At 41.1% G+C, this 15512-nt stretch overlaps 1 protein-coding gene across 2 annotated transcripts in view; it reads left to right on the forward strand.

Moving 5' to 3' along the window:
• ZNF451 (zinc finger protein 451) overlaps positions 1-11863 on the forward strand; it is a 78812-nt gene extending 66949 nt beyond the window's left edge. For both annotated transcript variants that reach the window (XM_028147335.2, XM_028147383.2), the window contains one exon: positions 10314-11863. In XM_028147335.2, coding sequence (XP_028003136.2) covers positions 10314-10360 — 47 coding nt within the window. In that variant the 3' untranslated portion in view covers positions 10361-11863. The remainder of the gene's footprint in view (positions 1-10313) is intronic.
• The last annotated feature ends 3649 nt before the right edge of the window (positions 11864-15512 follow it).

Genomic DNA, 15512 nt, shown 5'->3' on the forward strand with positions numbered 1-15512 from the left:
GTTGTTACCCCATCATGGTCTTTCAAGGACTAGATTAGTGCATAGCAGCCACATAATGATGAGTTAAACAAATGAAAGAACTTTTATGATTTTTAAATAAAAACTGCTAGCTAAGTTGCTTATCAAGGACCTCACAAGATAAACACCATTGAGCATTTACGTAGTTCAGACTTTGCAACCTTTATTTGCCACACACAACCAGTCCCATAGAAAATGCCAGACAAAATTTTAACTTTTAAATAACCACATTTGGGAAGCCTTCACAGTTTTGTGGGCTCCTAGCGAGTCCAGAAAATTCTGAGATGTATAACAACTGAATATGTGTCAGAATTTCTAGCATTATCTATGTAATGTATTATATGGTTTGGAGATTTGGAGAGGTTTTACATTTTTGTGATTCCTTAGTTTGGAAAATAGATTATCATTAAAGGATGAAAGAGAAAGTACTTTATATTTTTAAGTAGTTGCCTAAGAAAAATCAAAAGGGTGTTGTTTGTGTGTGTTGTCTTTCATTTCCTTCTGCTATATATATTTTATTACATATAATTATTATATACACTAGAGGCCCAGTGCACGAAATTCGTGCATGGGGGGTGGTGGTCCCCTCAGCCCAACCTGCACCCTCTCCTCTCACAATCCTGGACTGCTGGCTCCTAATCGCTCACCTGCCTGCCTGCCTGGTCACCCCTAACTGCCCCACCCTGCCGGCCTGGTCGCCCTAACTGCCCCCTGCTGCCAGCCAGGTCGCCCCCAACTGCCCCCTCCATGCCGGCCTTGTCGCTCCTAACTGACCCCCCCCCCCCGCCCGGCCTGGTCACCCCTAACTGCCCCCTCTGCCGGCCTGGTCACCCCCAGCTGACCCCCGGCCAGCATAGTCACCCCTCACTGCCACCCCTGCCAGCCTAATCGCCCCCAACTGCCCCCCTGCCGGCCTGGTTGCCCTGAACTGGCCCCCCCCCCCCGCCAGCCTGGTCATCCCCAACTTCCCCCCCCTGCTGGCCTGGTTGCCCCCAACAGTCCCCCTGCTGGCCTGGTCACCCAGCCCCAACTGCCCCCCTTCTAGCCTGGTCACCCCTCATGGCCGCCCTGCCAGCCTGGCGCCCCATGCAGCCTGCTGTTCAGTTGTTTGGTTGTCTCTCACTAATCCCCCGGCCGGCCTGGTCGCCCCACGCAGCCTGCTTACTCAGTCGTTTGGTCATCCCTTGGATCGGCCCTGGGTGGCTGGGCAGCCGACATCTGAGGCTTGCCTGCGCCTCAGGCTGGCCCTGGGCGGCTGGGTGGCTGAGGGGACTGGGTGCTGCGAACTTGTGGCTGTGGGTGCCGCCATCTTTTAGGGTGTGGCAGTCAATTAGCATATTCCTTATTGGCTGTGGGTGCTGCCATCTTTTTGAGGGCGTGATGGTCCATTAGCATATTTCCTCTTTATTAGATAGGATTATATATTATAACATATATAATCAAAGTGAGAAGCATACAGTGTTCCATGTAAGTTAAGGAATCTGATCTCCTTTGCACTCTCCTCTAATACCCTGACTTTCCCTTCTCCTTTTCACCAAACAGGAACTAGCTCAAATGTTAACTTTTAGGTTGAATCATATATAATTATCATTTGTGTAAGCAATTTTGTATGGTCAATGCCTCTCCTAGATTTTCCATCTTTAGAGAGAGCTAACTCCTGCATTCTCTAGGCTCCCTCTGTACCATACCACGTGGCTTTAAAAAAATTTTTCTGACCATAGCCAGCATGGCTCAGTTGATTAGCACGTCTCCCCATATACCAAAAGGTTGCAGGTTCAATCCCCGGTTGGCACACATATAGAAGGCAACCAGTAGATGTTCTCTCTCACATTGATGTTTCTCTCTCTCCCTTCCCTCTCTCTAAAAGTAATAAGCGTATCTGTCTCTCTCATCTTCATTGAACTATGAGCTCCTCAAGGGGTAGGATCATGTTTTATTTATCTTTATTTCAACAGCATCTAACACAGTGTTTGGTACTAAATGCTTGGTTACTGAATGAATAAACTTACAACAAACTTAAAGCATGATAGAGCTGCCAAGACTCATCTCTCTGTAATTGGATAAGGGAAATTAACCCTCTGCACTCGCTTGCTTTTTTCTCGATTCCTGCTACCGATGCTAACCGTGTCGAGTCACACTCGACATCCGAGTGCAAAAGGTTAAGACTGAGGCCATTTGGTTGGGGAGAATTTAGGTGATTTTGTTAACCCTGTACCATGAAAGCAAAGTGATGTTCTAGTCCAGACCTGATAGCAAAACTAAAAAAAGTTAAAATAACTTCTCAAGTCTTTCCTTCCCTTCCTAACACAACACTGTAAAATAAATGCCTGACAAATGGTGGTAGAAGTCAGGATAAATTTGCATGTGGCTTTTTATCTTGGGGAAAGGTAGCTCCCCTATTCCCATCTGCCCCCTGCCATGACTTGTCATATTTTTTGTTTTCTCAATAGACCATTATCAGTCTCTGACTACCCAAGCCAATCATAAAGATCCTATATAACTTTTTTTTGTATACCAGACAGGAAATAGTGTGGTGAAGAGTGCAGATTTTGGATTTGGGCTGCTTGGGTTAAAACTCAGCCCTGCCACTTATAAATTATGTAATATTGGGCAAGTCACTTAACTTCACTGAGTGTCAGTTTCCTCATTTTAAAAAAGGGAATACTGCCCTAGCTGGTTTGATTCAGTGGATAGACCGTAGGCCTGTGGACCAAAGCGCCCCGGGTTTGATTCCAGTCAAGGGTATGTACCTAGGTTTCAGGCTTCTCCCCAACCCGGGCCCTGGTCGGGGTGCATGCAGGAAGCAACCAATTGATGTGTTTCTCTCACATCGATATTTCTCTCTGTCTTTCTCTCTTCTACTCTGTCTGAAAATCAATGGAAAAATATCCTTGGGTGAGGATTTTAAAAAAAAACAACACACAAAACAAAAAAAGGAATACTGGCATACCTATTTTACTAGAATAACTTGACACATGGTATTGGTTGCTACGGCTATTACTGTGATTTTGATCATTATTATTATTATCATCATTACCAAATCTGAGGTCTGCTCTGTAAATAAGCCTACTTAACAGAGGTATTCTGACTCAAATCACTAAAATAGAAAGAGGACAGCATCATGTGTGTGTTTGCCAGTGCAAAACCATCTTTCTGTAAATGTCAACAGTCTGCCTTAGAGTTCCTTCAATTAATATAATTCTATATAATAAAGAGGTAATATGCAAATTGACCCTCACACCCTCACAAGATGGCTGCCTAAGACCAGGCCAGCAGGGGGGTTAGTGAGGGACTACCAAACGACTGAACAGCAGGCTGCATGGGGGGACCAGGTCGGCGGGGGGTGGGGGGGGGCAGTTGGGGGCAACCAGGCCAGCAGGGGGGCCAGTTGGGGGCGATTAGGCTGGCAGGGGGGCAATGAGGGGTGACTAGGCCAGCGGGGGTGGGGGGGGCAGTTGGGGGCGATCAGGCCGGGGGGGGTGGGAATTAGGAGCGACCAGGCCAGCATGCAGAGGCAGTGAGGGGTGATCAGGCTGGCAGAGGGGGGCAGTTAGGGGTGACCAGGCAGGCAGGCGGGTGAGTGATTAGGAGCCAGCAGTCCAGGATTGTGAGAGGGATGTCTGATTGCCGGTTTAGGCCCGATCCCCATGATTGGGCCTAAACCAGCAGTCAGACATTCCCCAAGGGGTCCCGGATTGGAGAGGGTGCAAGCTGGGCTAAGGGGGACCGCCCCCCCCCCCATGCACGAATATTGTGCAACAGGCCTCTAGTTATTAATATTATAATATAAATAGTAAAACACCATATGTGGCCAGTTTAAAGACCAAAGAAAGGCTAAGAGAGTAGTATGTTCATTTTTTTTTAATTCAGTTAATGTTTATGAAAAATTTAATACTTTTGCAACTAACTGCTCTTAATCTTGAAAGTTTGTAAAAGGCAAAACATTCATTTTACATAAAAACTTAGCCTTCTAAACCAGCAATTTTTAACCTTTTTCATCTCTGGCACACATAAAGTAATTACTAAAATTCTGTGACACGCCAAAAAATGTTTTTTGTCAATCTGACCCCAAAAAAGCCGTAATTTGATTCATTCACACTGGAGGGCTGTTGAGTTGGCTGTTGTCATTTTTTTATTTGACAATCTAAGGGAAAAAAGGTCAGTGCCCCTGACTTAATAGGTATTGCATGTTTTAAATTTTTTGCAACACACTGGTTGAAAATTGCTGCTCTAAACATTAAGTCATTTGCCTTCAGATTCACAGATTCAAAATGATTGGGGCATGACTTATATATAGGATTTCTAATTCCTATTACTGTATTATCTTTTTTGTTGTTGCCATAATTACTCTCTATCAAAGAGAATGAAATGAAGCCAGAGACAAAGGAGAGAAAGAGAAACATAGACTTAGCCACAGAAAAGAAAAAGACATACCAGCACTTCCTACAAGTGTCTTTATTTGTTCATATAGCTTCAAGTTACTGTCTATTGTTCTTTTGTTTCAATCTGAAGGATTCCTGTTAGGGTTCTTTTTAGGGCAGGTCTACTAGTAACAAACTCCCTTAGCTTTTGTTTATCTGCGACTGTCTTAATTTCTCCTCCATTCTTCAAGAATAGTGTTGCTGGATATAGACTTTTTTTTTTCTTTCAGTACTTTAAATATGTTATCTCACTGACTTTTGGCCTCCATGGTGTTTGGTGAGAAGAGCTATTAATCTTACAAGTATTGAGGATGTCTTATATGTAAGAAATTGCTTCTCTCTTGCTGCTTTTAATTTTAACTTTTGACAGTTTGACTGTAATGTTGTCTCAGTGTGGATTTCTGAGTGTCTTCTGCTTGGAGTTTGTTGAGCTTCTTGGATATATAGATTTATATTGTTCATCAAATTTTGATATTTTTCCCCTGCTTAAATTTGTTAAACTCCTGTAATGAATTTTTCATTTTAGTTGTACTTTTTAGCTTCAGAATATCGATAGAGAGAAATTATGAAATAATTATGAAATAACATTTTTTTAATACTTTGTTTTCCTGGTTTCCTTTGTCCATGGCTTACTTTATTGCTTAGAACATATTTAAGTTTGTTGGCTTAAAGTCTTTGGCTAGTAAGTTCAATGTCTAGGCTTCTTCAGGGACAGTTTAACTCAGTTTTTCTGTCTTTAAATAGGACATACTTTCCTGTTTCTTTGTATTCTTTGTGTTTTTGTTGTTGAAAACTAGGTATGCAAAACTAGATTTCCAGTACCTCTGGAAATCTGATTCTAGAGTTTGCTGTTCTTGATTATTGAAGGTTACAATTTTCCCAACCATTTTTGCAAAAACAATATTCTTTGTCATGTCTGGTCGCTGAAGCCTCTGTTCCTTTAGCATGTGTTCAGCTAGTATTTTGACAGAGATTTCCCTGAATACCAGGAACTGAAAAAAAAAAATCTCTCCCGGACTTTACAGATTGGCACGGTAGTGGGGCCCTTCACTGAGCATACAGATCATCCTGTGGTGAAAGCTTAGGGTCTCCTGAGCATGCACCCTGTCGTGGGCATGTGCCTGGCTTCATAAATTCCTCAGTACACATAAGTGCTTTTGAATGCCCTAATTTCTTGGAGAAATTTTCTTAACGGCTTTTCCTAGTAGGTATTAGGCAGTCTCAACCATAATCTTTTGCCCCAGTCTGTGAGTTTTTGTTAACCTTACAATGTTGTTGTGCAATGCCTGCTGCTTTTCTGTCCTGAGTGGGTTCTGAGCTAGACAAAATAGAGATGAATGCCTTATGTCATTCCTTCAGATAGCCCCCAGACAGATTAGAATACAAACACAATAATTTGTGAGTAAATTCTACTGTGCTCCATCTGGAACCATGGACTAGGGTCCCAAACAAGGAGGGAGTGGGGAAAAGGCAAGTAAAAATGCCAGTATTTGCTGCATTGCTGTGAACTTTAAGTGTTTTCCAGACTTTTGACAAAGTTGTTTCTGATGGTTTCTGCTTGAGTTTCAATGTTTCTGTGCAGGGATGGATTTTTGCAGCTGCCATTTTGTTGAATTTACTCCAAGACTGATTTTCTCTCTTCTTTAAAAGTTTTATAGAATTCACTGATGCAACTATCTTGGCTGGAGTTTATTTCTAGGAATTTTTTTCCTTCCTTTTAAATAATTTTATTGATTTTAAAGCGGAAGAGAGAGATAGAAACATCACTGATGAGAGGGAATCATTGATCAGCTGTCTCCTGCACTCCCCACACTGGGGACTGAGCCCACAACCCTGGCATGTGCCCTGACCAGGAATCGAACTACGACCTCCTGGTTCACAGGTTGATGCTCAACCACTAAGCCATGCCATTTGGGCAATTTCTAGGAATTCTTTTGATAATAAATTTATTTTCTTTTGTGTGTGTGTGTGTGTGTGTGTGTGTGTGTGTGTGCATGTGTGTGTGTGTGTACATAGACAAATGTAATATTTGGATTTTATTTCATTTTGTGTCAGTTTTGTAGAATAGTTTTTCAAGAAATTTACCCATATTACCTAAATTGTCAAATGTACAAATGTAAAATTGTTCATAACATTCTATTATTACATACTAGAGGCCCAGTGGATGATTGAATCATGCACATGTAGGGTCCCCTACACGCTTTTGCTTTTCGCGGTGGAGCTGGGTGCCTGTCCGCTGGTGCACCAGGCCTTTCAGAAGCCTCCTGCTCGGCGGAGCAGACAGGCACCCAGCTCCCCCACTTTTTATGGTCCGCGGCCGCTGATGGGGGCTGCCGCGGACACCTGGCTACCCTGCCGTTGAGAGGCGCAGCTGGGTGTCCGCGGCAGGCCCCCTCAGCGGCCGCGGATCTGGCCGTTGGAGAGGCACAGGGGGCGGGAGTCCCGCCCCCTGCACCTCTCAACAGCAGGGTAGCCCCCCTCAGTGGCAGCGGATCCGTGCCTCTCAATGGCCGGATAGGCCACCCCGAATCCCGCCCCCCAGCCTCCCGCCGCCCAATCGTGGGCATAGCGGAGTGATGGTAATTTACATGTTACTCTATTATTAGATAGGATTTTTATTTCTGTAGGATATTTTATATGAATATTTATGTCATATTCCAGTGATATTCAGATTAGATGTTCCAGCTGTTTTTATTTTTTTTCAGCCTAAAGAACTTCCTTTCATTTCATGTGATGCAGTTTTGCTAGTAATGAATATTCAGATTTCATTTGTATGAAAACATCTTTATTTTTCCTTTAATCTTGAAGGACATTTTCTCTGGCTTTAGGATTCAGGTTGACTAATACTTTTCCCTTGAGCATTTTAAAGATGTCATTCCATTGTCTTCTGGCCTTCATTGTTTTTTATGATAAATCACCCTAATTTGCATTATTATTCCTCTATCTGTAGTGTGTCTTTTTTCCTTTTGCTGCTTTCAATATTTCCTCTTTGTCCTGGGATGTTAGCAGTTTTTAAAAGTGTCTCTAGATGGAGTTGTCTATTTATCGTGCTTGGGGTTTTCTTAGCGCCTTGTATCTGTAAGTTTATAGGATCCCCCTGGTTTTAGAAATTTCCAGTTATCATTTCTTTTTTTTTTTTTAATATATTTTATTGATTTTTTTACAGAGAGGAAGAGAGAGGGATAGAGAGTTAGAAACATCGATGATAGAGAAACACCAATCAGCTGCCTCTTGCACACCCCCCACTGGGGATGTGCCTGCAACCAAGGTACATGCCCTTGACCGGAATCGAACCTGGGACCTTTGAGTCCACAGGCCGACGCTCTATCCACTGAGCCAAACCGGTTTCGGCTCCAGTTATCATTTCTTTACAATTTTGCCTTGCTTTCTGTCTCCTTTTTTTTTGGAACTCCAATTACACATGTTAGTCAGCTTAAATACACATTTATTCATTTTATTCCAACCTTTTTTCTTTTCTTCATTTTCAGTAATTTCAACCTTCCCATTTTATTGACCCTTTTTTCTGCTGCATCTAATGTTAACCCTCCTACTGAATTTTTCATTTCAAATATTGTATTTCTCAGTTCTAGTTAGTTCTGTGTTTTTTTCTTAGAGTTTTCATTACTCTATTGAGATTTCCTATCCATTTATCCTTAAGTTCGTGAAAATAAAACTTTGCTAATATCCTTTTCTGCTAATCCCAACCTTTTAATTATTTTAGAGATTAGTTCTATTTACTGTGTTCATCATATTAGACAACAAGGCATAGTCTATATTTTTTTATGTTTGGATGTCTTCAATTAACATTGTTTTACAGATTCATCCAGATGTTAGCATGTAGTTTTGGTTTGTTCATTTCCAATACCTGTATATTCTATTTTATGCATATATCACAATTTATTTATTACTTATAGTCATTTGGTTTGAACTTTTCAGATATTATAAGTAATACTTAAATGAACATTCTTGTACATGTCTCTTGGTGTATGTATGTCCACATTTCTGGTAATATACTAGTATACCTAGAGGTTGCTTATGTTCAACTTTGGTAGGTAATGCCAAATAGTTTTTCTAAAGTAATTGTTCTCATTTCTTTTCTTATAGTAATGTATATGAATTCTCATTGATCTAAGGTTTCACTAATCATTGAAATAACTTAGTCTTTTTAATTTTAGTTAGTGATGGGTTTGTACTGGTATTTCTTTGTGGTTTTAATTTCTATTTTTTTCTGCTGAGTAATATTTCACGGCCATTTTGAAACAATGTTTTGTCAATGCCCCTTCAAAATTTTTGACAGTTTTCTTTTAGTTATCTTTTGGTTGCTTTTTCTGGGTTAAAAATCTTTCAGTTCTTTCTGGGTACACAAGTTTCATGTATTGCATATATTTTCTCCCACTCTATAGTTTGCCTTTTTACTCATTTAATGGTGTCTTTTGATGAATAAAAGTAATTTTAATACATTCCAAATTACTATTCTTTTCCATAATGTTTTTTGATACACCACCATTTATTAAATGAAAATGACCATCTTTTCCCACTATTTTGTAGTGCCATCTTTATTATAAATCAAGTTTCCATATATTTATGTAACTGTTTCTGAGATGTCTATGCTGTTCCTTTCCTTTAGTCTACTCATCTATTCTTGCATTAGTGCCACATCTTAATTGCTGTAGTTTCATAGTGAGTTTTCATATCTTTATAAATCTTGTCATTTTAATTCTCCTTTGCTAAGAGCCTCTTGGCTTTTCTTTGTACTTCTTCATCTCTCTCAATTCATCTGCGGGCAACTCACTGACCTGGAACCTAGGTTTAACTTAAACACAGTATATACCAGCTCATAGTATTTTAAACTACAGGCAACGTAACACCAGTGTCCCAGCTTAGGAAGGTACGTATAGCTGCATCCTAAAGGGATCACTGGTCCTATGAACCAAGTAGTCTTTGAGAGGCAATCTACTGGATGGGATGAGATAAATCTGGTGTGAGAGGCTAGAGAAGGCTAAAAAATTGACACCTAATTCCACCCTTCTGGGCGTTAGCATCATACTCAAGGAGGAAATGGAGAGACCTGTGAACCCCAAAATGTCTCTTGTTCACTACTATATTTCTGTGCCTGATATACAGTGGGCATTTAATATTTGTTAAATGAATGCATATGTGTATCTATATATATAAAAGGCTAATATGCAGATTGTCCCCTTGGGAGTTCGACTGGGAGACCAGGAGTTCAATCACTTGCTATGATGTGTGCTGACCACCAGGGGGCGTCACGGAACGAAGGAAGGCCCTGGCCGGCAGCCCAAAGGCCCTGATCGGCCCTGATCACCGGCCAGGCCTAGGGACCCTACCCGTGCATGAGTTTTATGTACCAGGCCTCTAGTACAATATAGGCTTCACAGAACATTATATATATAGCCATGCGTTTCACTCTTTGCCTTAGAGATTAGGAAGCTTAAAACAAATTTTAATATCCTGTGAGATTTTACCATTTCATGGTTTTGCCTATTTCTATTTTGTCATATATGCATTACATCAAGTCGTCTTGGAAATAAGTGCATGGATTTTTTTAATGTTGAATTTAGTGACTACCTATCAGTGATTCTAGAAATTTGTTAACTATCTACATTCCTAAATGGAAAAAACTTGCAAGTTCCTTAGCACATTAAGTTCATATATGTTATAACTCAGTTTGAGGTTATATCCAGGTTCTCATTTTCTGCAATATTCAAATTTTATGGAGAAACTTCCAAGTTGTTATAAGTTTCTCCATTTTGATTTTCATTTACATCTTTAAAAGACAGATGTAGTTGATGGGACTTACATGTTTATTAGTTTCCTGCCCTAAATATTAAAATTCTCTGTTTTTTAATGCAGATGTAGAATTAGAAGAAGCTATTAGAAGAAGCCTTGAGGAAATGTAATTAAAGAGCATCAAGTAGCCTTGAAGATACTCAGGATAATGAATTCTTGAATTTGTTTTCTAAAGAAGGCCAGCAATCTACTAACTAGTACAGATGTATTTGGAACACTGCTTTTTTTGCTTTCTCATGTTCAAAATTTTATATTTGCTTTGTATTTTTGTGCTCTTTTTTAAAAATGTAGAGGAATAAAATACATGTTAATACAAATATATAAACCATGTATTCTATTAGAGGTATGACAGTTTCCCAGTTACCTTGGAATTCCTATATTTAGGTTAAAAGAATTGAAAAATAGAAAAGCTCTTGACTATTGTTTATATGTTTCCCAAATAGCATTATTTCTTTACTTGTAAAGTACAGGTGATTCTAGTTTTTTTGGGTTTTTTTAGGAGTGAAAATGAAAATAAATAAAGCTGCCATAGATTAGTTTTTCTGTAAATTCTACTTCTCATATGGCACTAATCTATGTATATAATTACCTTTGATTTCTCTGCTTATGATTATTAGAAGACAGTAATAGAAACTAATTGTGGAAATAGTTTAAAAGTGTTACCAGCATTGTTCTTTGTGGATTTCACTCAAAGGTGTAATTCCTGCTTTAATTAGAGCAGCACATTGCTGGAATAAAAAGAACACCCTAATTTCTTTGAAATAATTAAAAAGAAACCTTTTCTATTCCTTTTACTTGCTTAGACTTTTATGTGACTTGCATTACCTACTGTTTAAAGGGAATGTTGTCAAAATACTTGCATAGAATTAAACTTATTTTTAATAATATTAGTCTTTTTTATATATTTGTGTAAACATAATCTTAAAAAAATAATGTTCCAGGTCTACTCAGGAATAATCTTCCTTAACCCTTTAAAAATTTTATTTCATATGTAAGTATCTTCATTTTGTTATTCATTGAATTGTTTTTCAGTTTGCTACATTTGGTATTACATATTTAATTTTTAAATGTTGAGGCCCCCCATTGTGAATAATTAAAATATTACATAATTAGACTAAGAAGGGCAGTCATACTGTCTTTATGTATATGCTTCATGTCATTTGACCAGAAATGTTATCCCAAAATTTTTGAGTAGTAATTGCTTACCAAATTGAAAATTTTCTATAATTTTTTTAAAGAAAAAAAAATCATGGCTAGAATTTTGTTCTTTTTCTGCAGTTACATATTTTAGTGTGAAATCACATTGCTATATTTTTTATTACAGCATAGTCTTTTTACAGTATAGTCTTTTCAACCCACATTGGAAATCAATTTATGTTTTTATTTTTTAAGATATCAGGTCTAGCCCAGCCGGCGTGGCTCAGTGTGTGGGCCTCGACCCATGAACCAGGAGGTCGCTGGTTCAATTCCCAATCAGGACACATGCCTGGGTTGTGGGCTGGATCTCCAGTATGGGGTTTACAGGAGGCAGCTGATCCATGATTCTCTCTCATCATTGATGTTTCTCTCTCTCTTCTTCTCCCTTCCTCTCTGAAATCAATAAAAATATATTTTAAAAATATATATATCAGGTCTGTTCTACCTATTTGTATATATATTTTTACGTAGACATCATAGCTTGAGAGTTTACCAGTCATTTTTCCAAAATGACTACATTGTGCTTTTAATTTGTATGTTGAAGTGGTCAAGTAAGGCCTTAGGAGGTAGTCCCTGAGCCAGACCTTAGACACCCGCAGGAGCTTGCACAGTAGTGAGAAGCATAAAGGACATTCCAGGAAGGAGTGTGGCTAAACAGATGTGGGGAAGAGGAAGAAACAACGCCTCTGTGCCAGAGCTGCCACACCCAGGTGTGAGGTACACTGATGCTCTATTAAGCAGCTTTTCATCATGACCCTTAAAAAGGTAATTGAATTGTTTAATGTTTTAGTTGTCACTGATTGTCTTTCTACCTGTTAAGCAATTTAAAATAATTTTAAAATTTTTTATTATTTGAATTTAATTTAGCTACAAAGTGGGGGAAGATTTAATCAATGGATAATAACATTACAGAAAATTATGGATAAACTAAATTACCAAAGTAAACGTTTCTAACATTCACAAAGATGCTTATCTTTTTGTTTTATTCATTTATTCATTCATTCACCCACAGAATATTTATTATTTGCCATGTGCCAGAGACTGACTGTTCTAAGCACTTGAGATTTATCAGTGAGCAAAACAAAGCCCACTCTGTGGAGCACACATTGGAGGAGAGGAGGTTGGATAGAGTGTTAGATAAGCAAGTATATCCAATGGTGATAAGTGTAATGAAGGAATATAGGAAAGGGAAAGATAGTGTGGGGGTGGGAGGTTTATTTTTAGTGGGTTGGTCTGGAAGGATCCTGACCATATGAACTTGAACAAAGACCTGAAGAAGTTGACGGAGTGAGCCATGGAAATATGTATGAGGAAGAGAGTGCCAGGTAGAGGGTGAAAAGGTCTAAAAGTCAGCTTGATATATCCATGGCAAAGCAGGAAGGCTATTATGAGCTAGGAGAGCAATAGAGGAAGTTCCTCAGGCCTTTTTATTTTTTTTATTTTTTATTATTTTTTTTTATTTTAAATTTCTTTATTGATTAAGGTGTCACATATTTGTCCTCATCCCCCCATTCCCATCCCCCACCCCTCCCCACGGATGCCCCCACCCCCCTGTTGTCCTTAACCATTGGTTAGGCTCGTATGCATGCATACAAGTCCTTTGGTTGATCTCTACCCCCTACCCCCACCCTCCCCTACCCTCCCTCTGAGGCCCGACAGTCCGATCGATGCCTCCTTGTTTCTGGGTCTGTTCTTGTTCATCAGTCTATGTTGTTCATTATTTCCCCTAGATGAGTGAGATCATGTGTTACTAGAAATATACTTATAAGAACCGAATGTGAGATGAGCAATAATAGTTCTGCTGACAGGCAAATGAATCAGTGTGTAGTGAGTTTCTTTCTGGACCAACAGTTCTTTTGAGACCCAATTTCAATGTCCACCAGTTCCTTATGTGCACATGTCGGCACTGACTTCTCAGCTCTGGATGGTGGACAAATGGTGGTAATGCAGGTCCGACTCCCTCTGGTTTGGTCTCGCCCGGACCCAGGGGCACGGCTTCACCCGGACTCAGGGGCGCGTGGCCTCACCTGGACCCAGGGGTGCATGGCCTCACCCGGATCCAGGGGCGGACGGCCTCCTGAGGCCTTTTTAAAAGATCTTGGTTTTGACTCAAATGAGGAGCCATTGAAGGTTTCGGAGAATAAGTTGTGTGATCTGCCTTATTTAGAAGGATTACTGAAGGTGATGCAGTGAGAACATACCTGAGAAGCAAGAGTAGAAGGAGGGCATGCATATAAGCATAACCAATGGACGCAAGACACTAGGGGGTGAGAACATGTATGGGAGTGGGGTGGGGGGGCAATGGGGGGATATGGACACATGTAATACCTTAATCAATAAAAAAAAAATTGGAAAAAAAAAAAAAAGAGTAGAAGGAGGTACTGTCTGGAGGAAGACCAGACTGGAGGTACTGCTGCAATATCATCCAGGTAAGAATTGGTGGCTGGGACCAGAGTGGTGGCAGTGAAATCAGGGAGGTGAATTTGGATACATTCTGAAGGTAGAGCTGCGGGGATTTACTTAAGGATTGGATCTGGTATATGAGAAAAAGAGAGCCTAATATGATTCTAAAGTTACTGGATAGACTTTTAAACCATTCACAAAATATATTTGAATTCCAAGTTTGTGCCATGACAGGACAAAACATATTTATCGAGGTCAAGTAATCCCATATACCAAGAGTTTATTAGTATTTAGATTGAAGTCTTAGGGAATTGGGTTCCAATTTTAAGGGTCTCATCTCTGTTCAAGTATTTAAATGGCTTTGATCTCAGATTAAAGATTGCGATTCAACTTTAAACTGTTTTACCTATCATTCTCTGCACTCTGTACATTCTCATCCTTGCAATATGAAGCATCCTAATATATAAAAACCGAGAGTCCGTAATATCCACAACGACTGGAGGCTCAACCAACCAGAAGTCAGTGCTGGGTTGCCGTGGCGACCGGGTTAACTGGCCACGGCTGTGGGAGCCCGGACCCAGCACTGACTGCCGAGGGGGCTGCGGATCAGGCCCGGAGAGAGGCCTGGGGATAGAGAAGCAGGGTCTGATCCATAGCCTGGCAGCTGTTGATCAGCACTTGCCTCTCTCTTTGGATCTGGCCTCCGCTGGGGCTGCTGATCAGCCCCGACTCTCTGATCAGGCCTGTTGATAGGCCTGGAGACGCTGACTGGCATAGAAACCGAGCAATCAGAACCAAACCTGGGTGAAGTGTGAGGAGCCAATGGCTGCCTAGGAGGCGGAGCTTTGAAGCTGACTGGCATAGAAACGGAGCAATCAGAACCAAATCTGGGTGAACTGCGAGGAGCCAATGGCTGCCTAGGAGGCGGACCTTTTGACGCTGACTGGCATAGAAACTGACCAATCAGAACCTAATCTGGGTGAACTGTGAAGGCAGAACCTAAGGTGGGGCTGAGGAGGGGTTTTAAGGGCAACAGCTATTTGGTGTAAGGTGTAAGAAAGACGTTCAATATTTTAATGACCCGTTTGGCAGTATAGTTCATATGGTTGGCTATCAGTCCCGATATAGGGATTATGTATTTTTGTCTGCCAAGAGCATCACCTCCTGATGAAAAAGGCTCCCCCCCCCCATTTAAGCAATCCTATCCTACATAATCTATACTACTAAAAGGGTAATATGTTAATTAGGCCGGGTCAACTGGCCATCTTCCAGACGTCAGACTTCCTTCTGGACAAAGCCATGGTGGTGGGGGCCGAGGCAGAGGCCGTTAGGGGCGATCAGGCTGGCAGGGGAGGGCAGTTGGGGGCAACCAGGCCGGCAGGGGAGGGCAATTGGGGGCAACCAGGCCAGCAGGGGAGGGCAGTTGGGGGCAAGATCAGGCTGGCAAGGGAGGGCAGTTAGGGGTGATCAGGCAGGCAGAGGCAGTTGGGGGTGAGATCAGGCCAGCAGGGGAGGGCAGTTAGGGGCGATCAGGCTGGCAGGCAGGTGAGCAGTTAGGAGCCAGCGGTTCCAGATTGCGAGGGGTGGGATCTGGCCTAAACCGGCGGTTGGACATTCCCAAGGGGTCCCTGATTGGAGAGGGTGCAGGCTGGGCTGAGGGAA

This window comes from Eptesicus fuscus, chromosome 10, assembly GCF_027574615.1.
Source record: "Eptesicus fuscus isolate TK198812 chromosome 10, DD_ASM_mEF_20220401, whole genome shotgun sequence".
Lineage (NCBI taxonomy): Eukaryota > Metazoa > Chordata > Mammalia > Chiroptera > Vespertilionidae > Eptesicus > Eptesicus fuscus.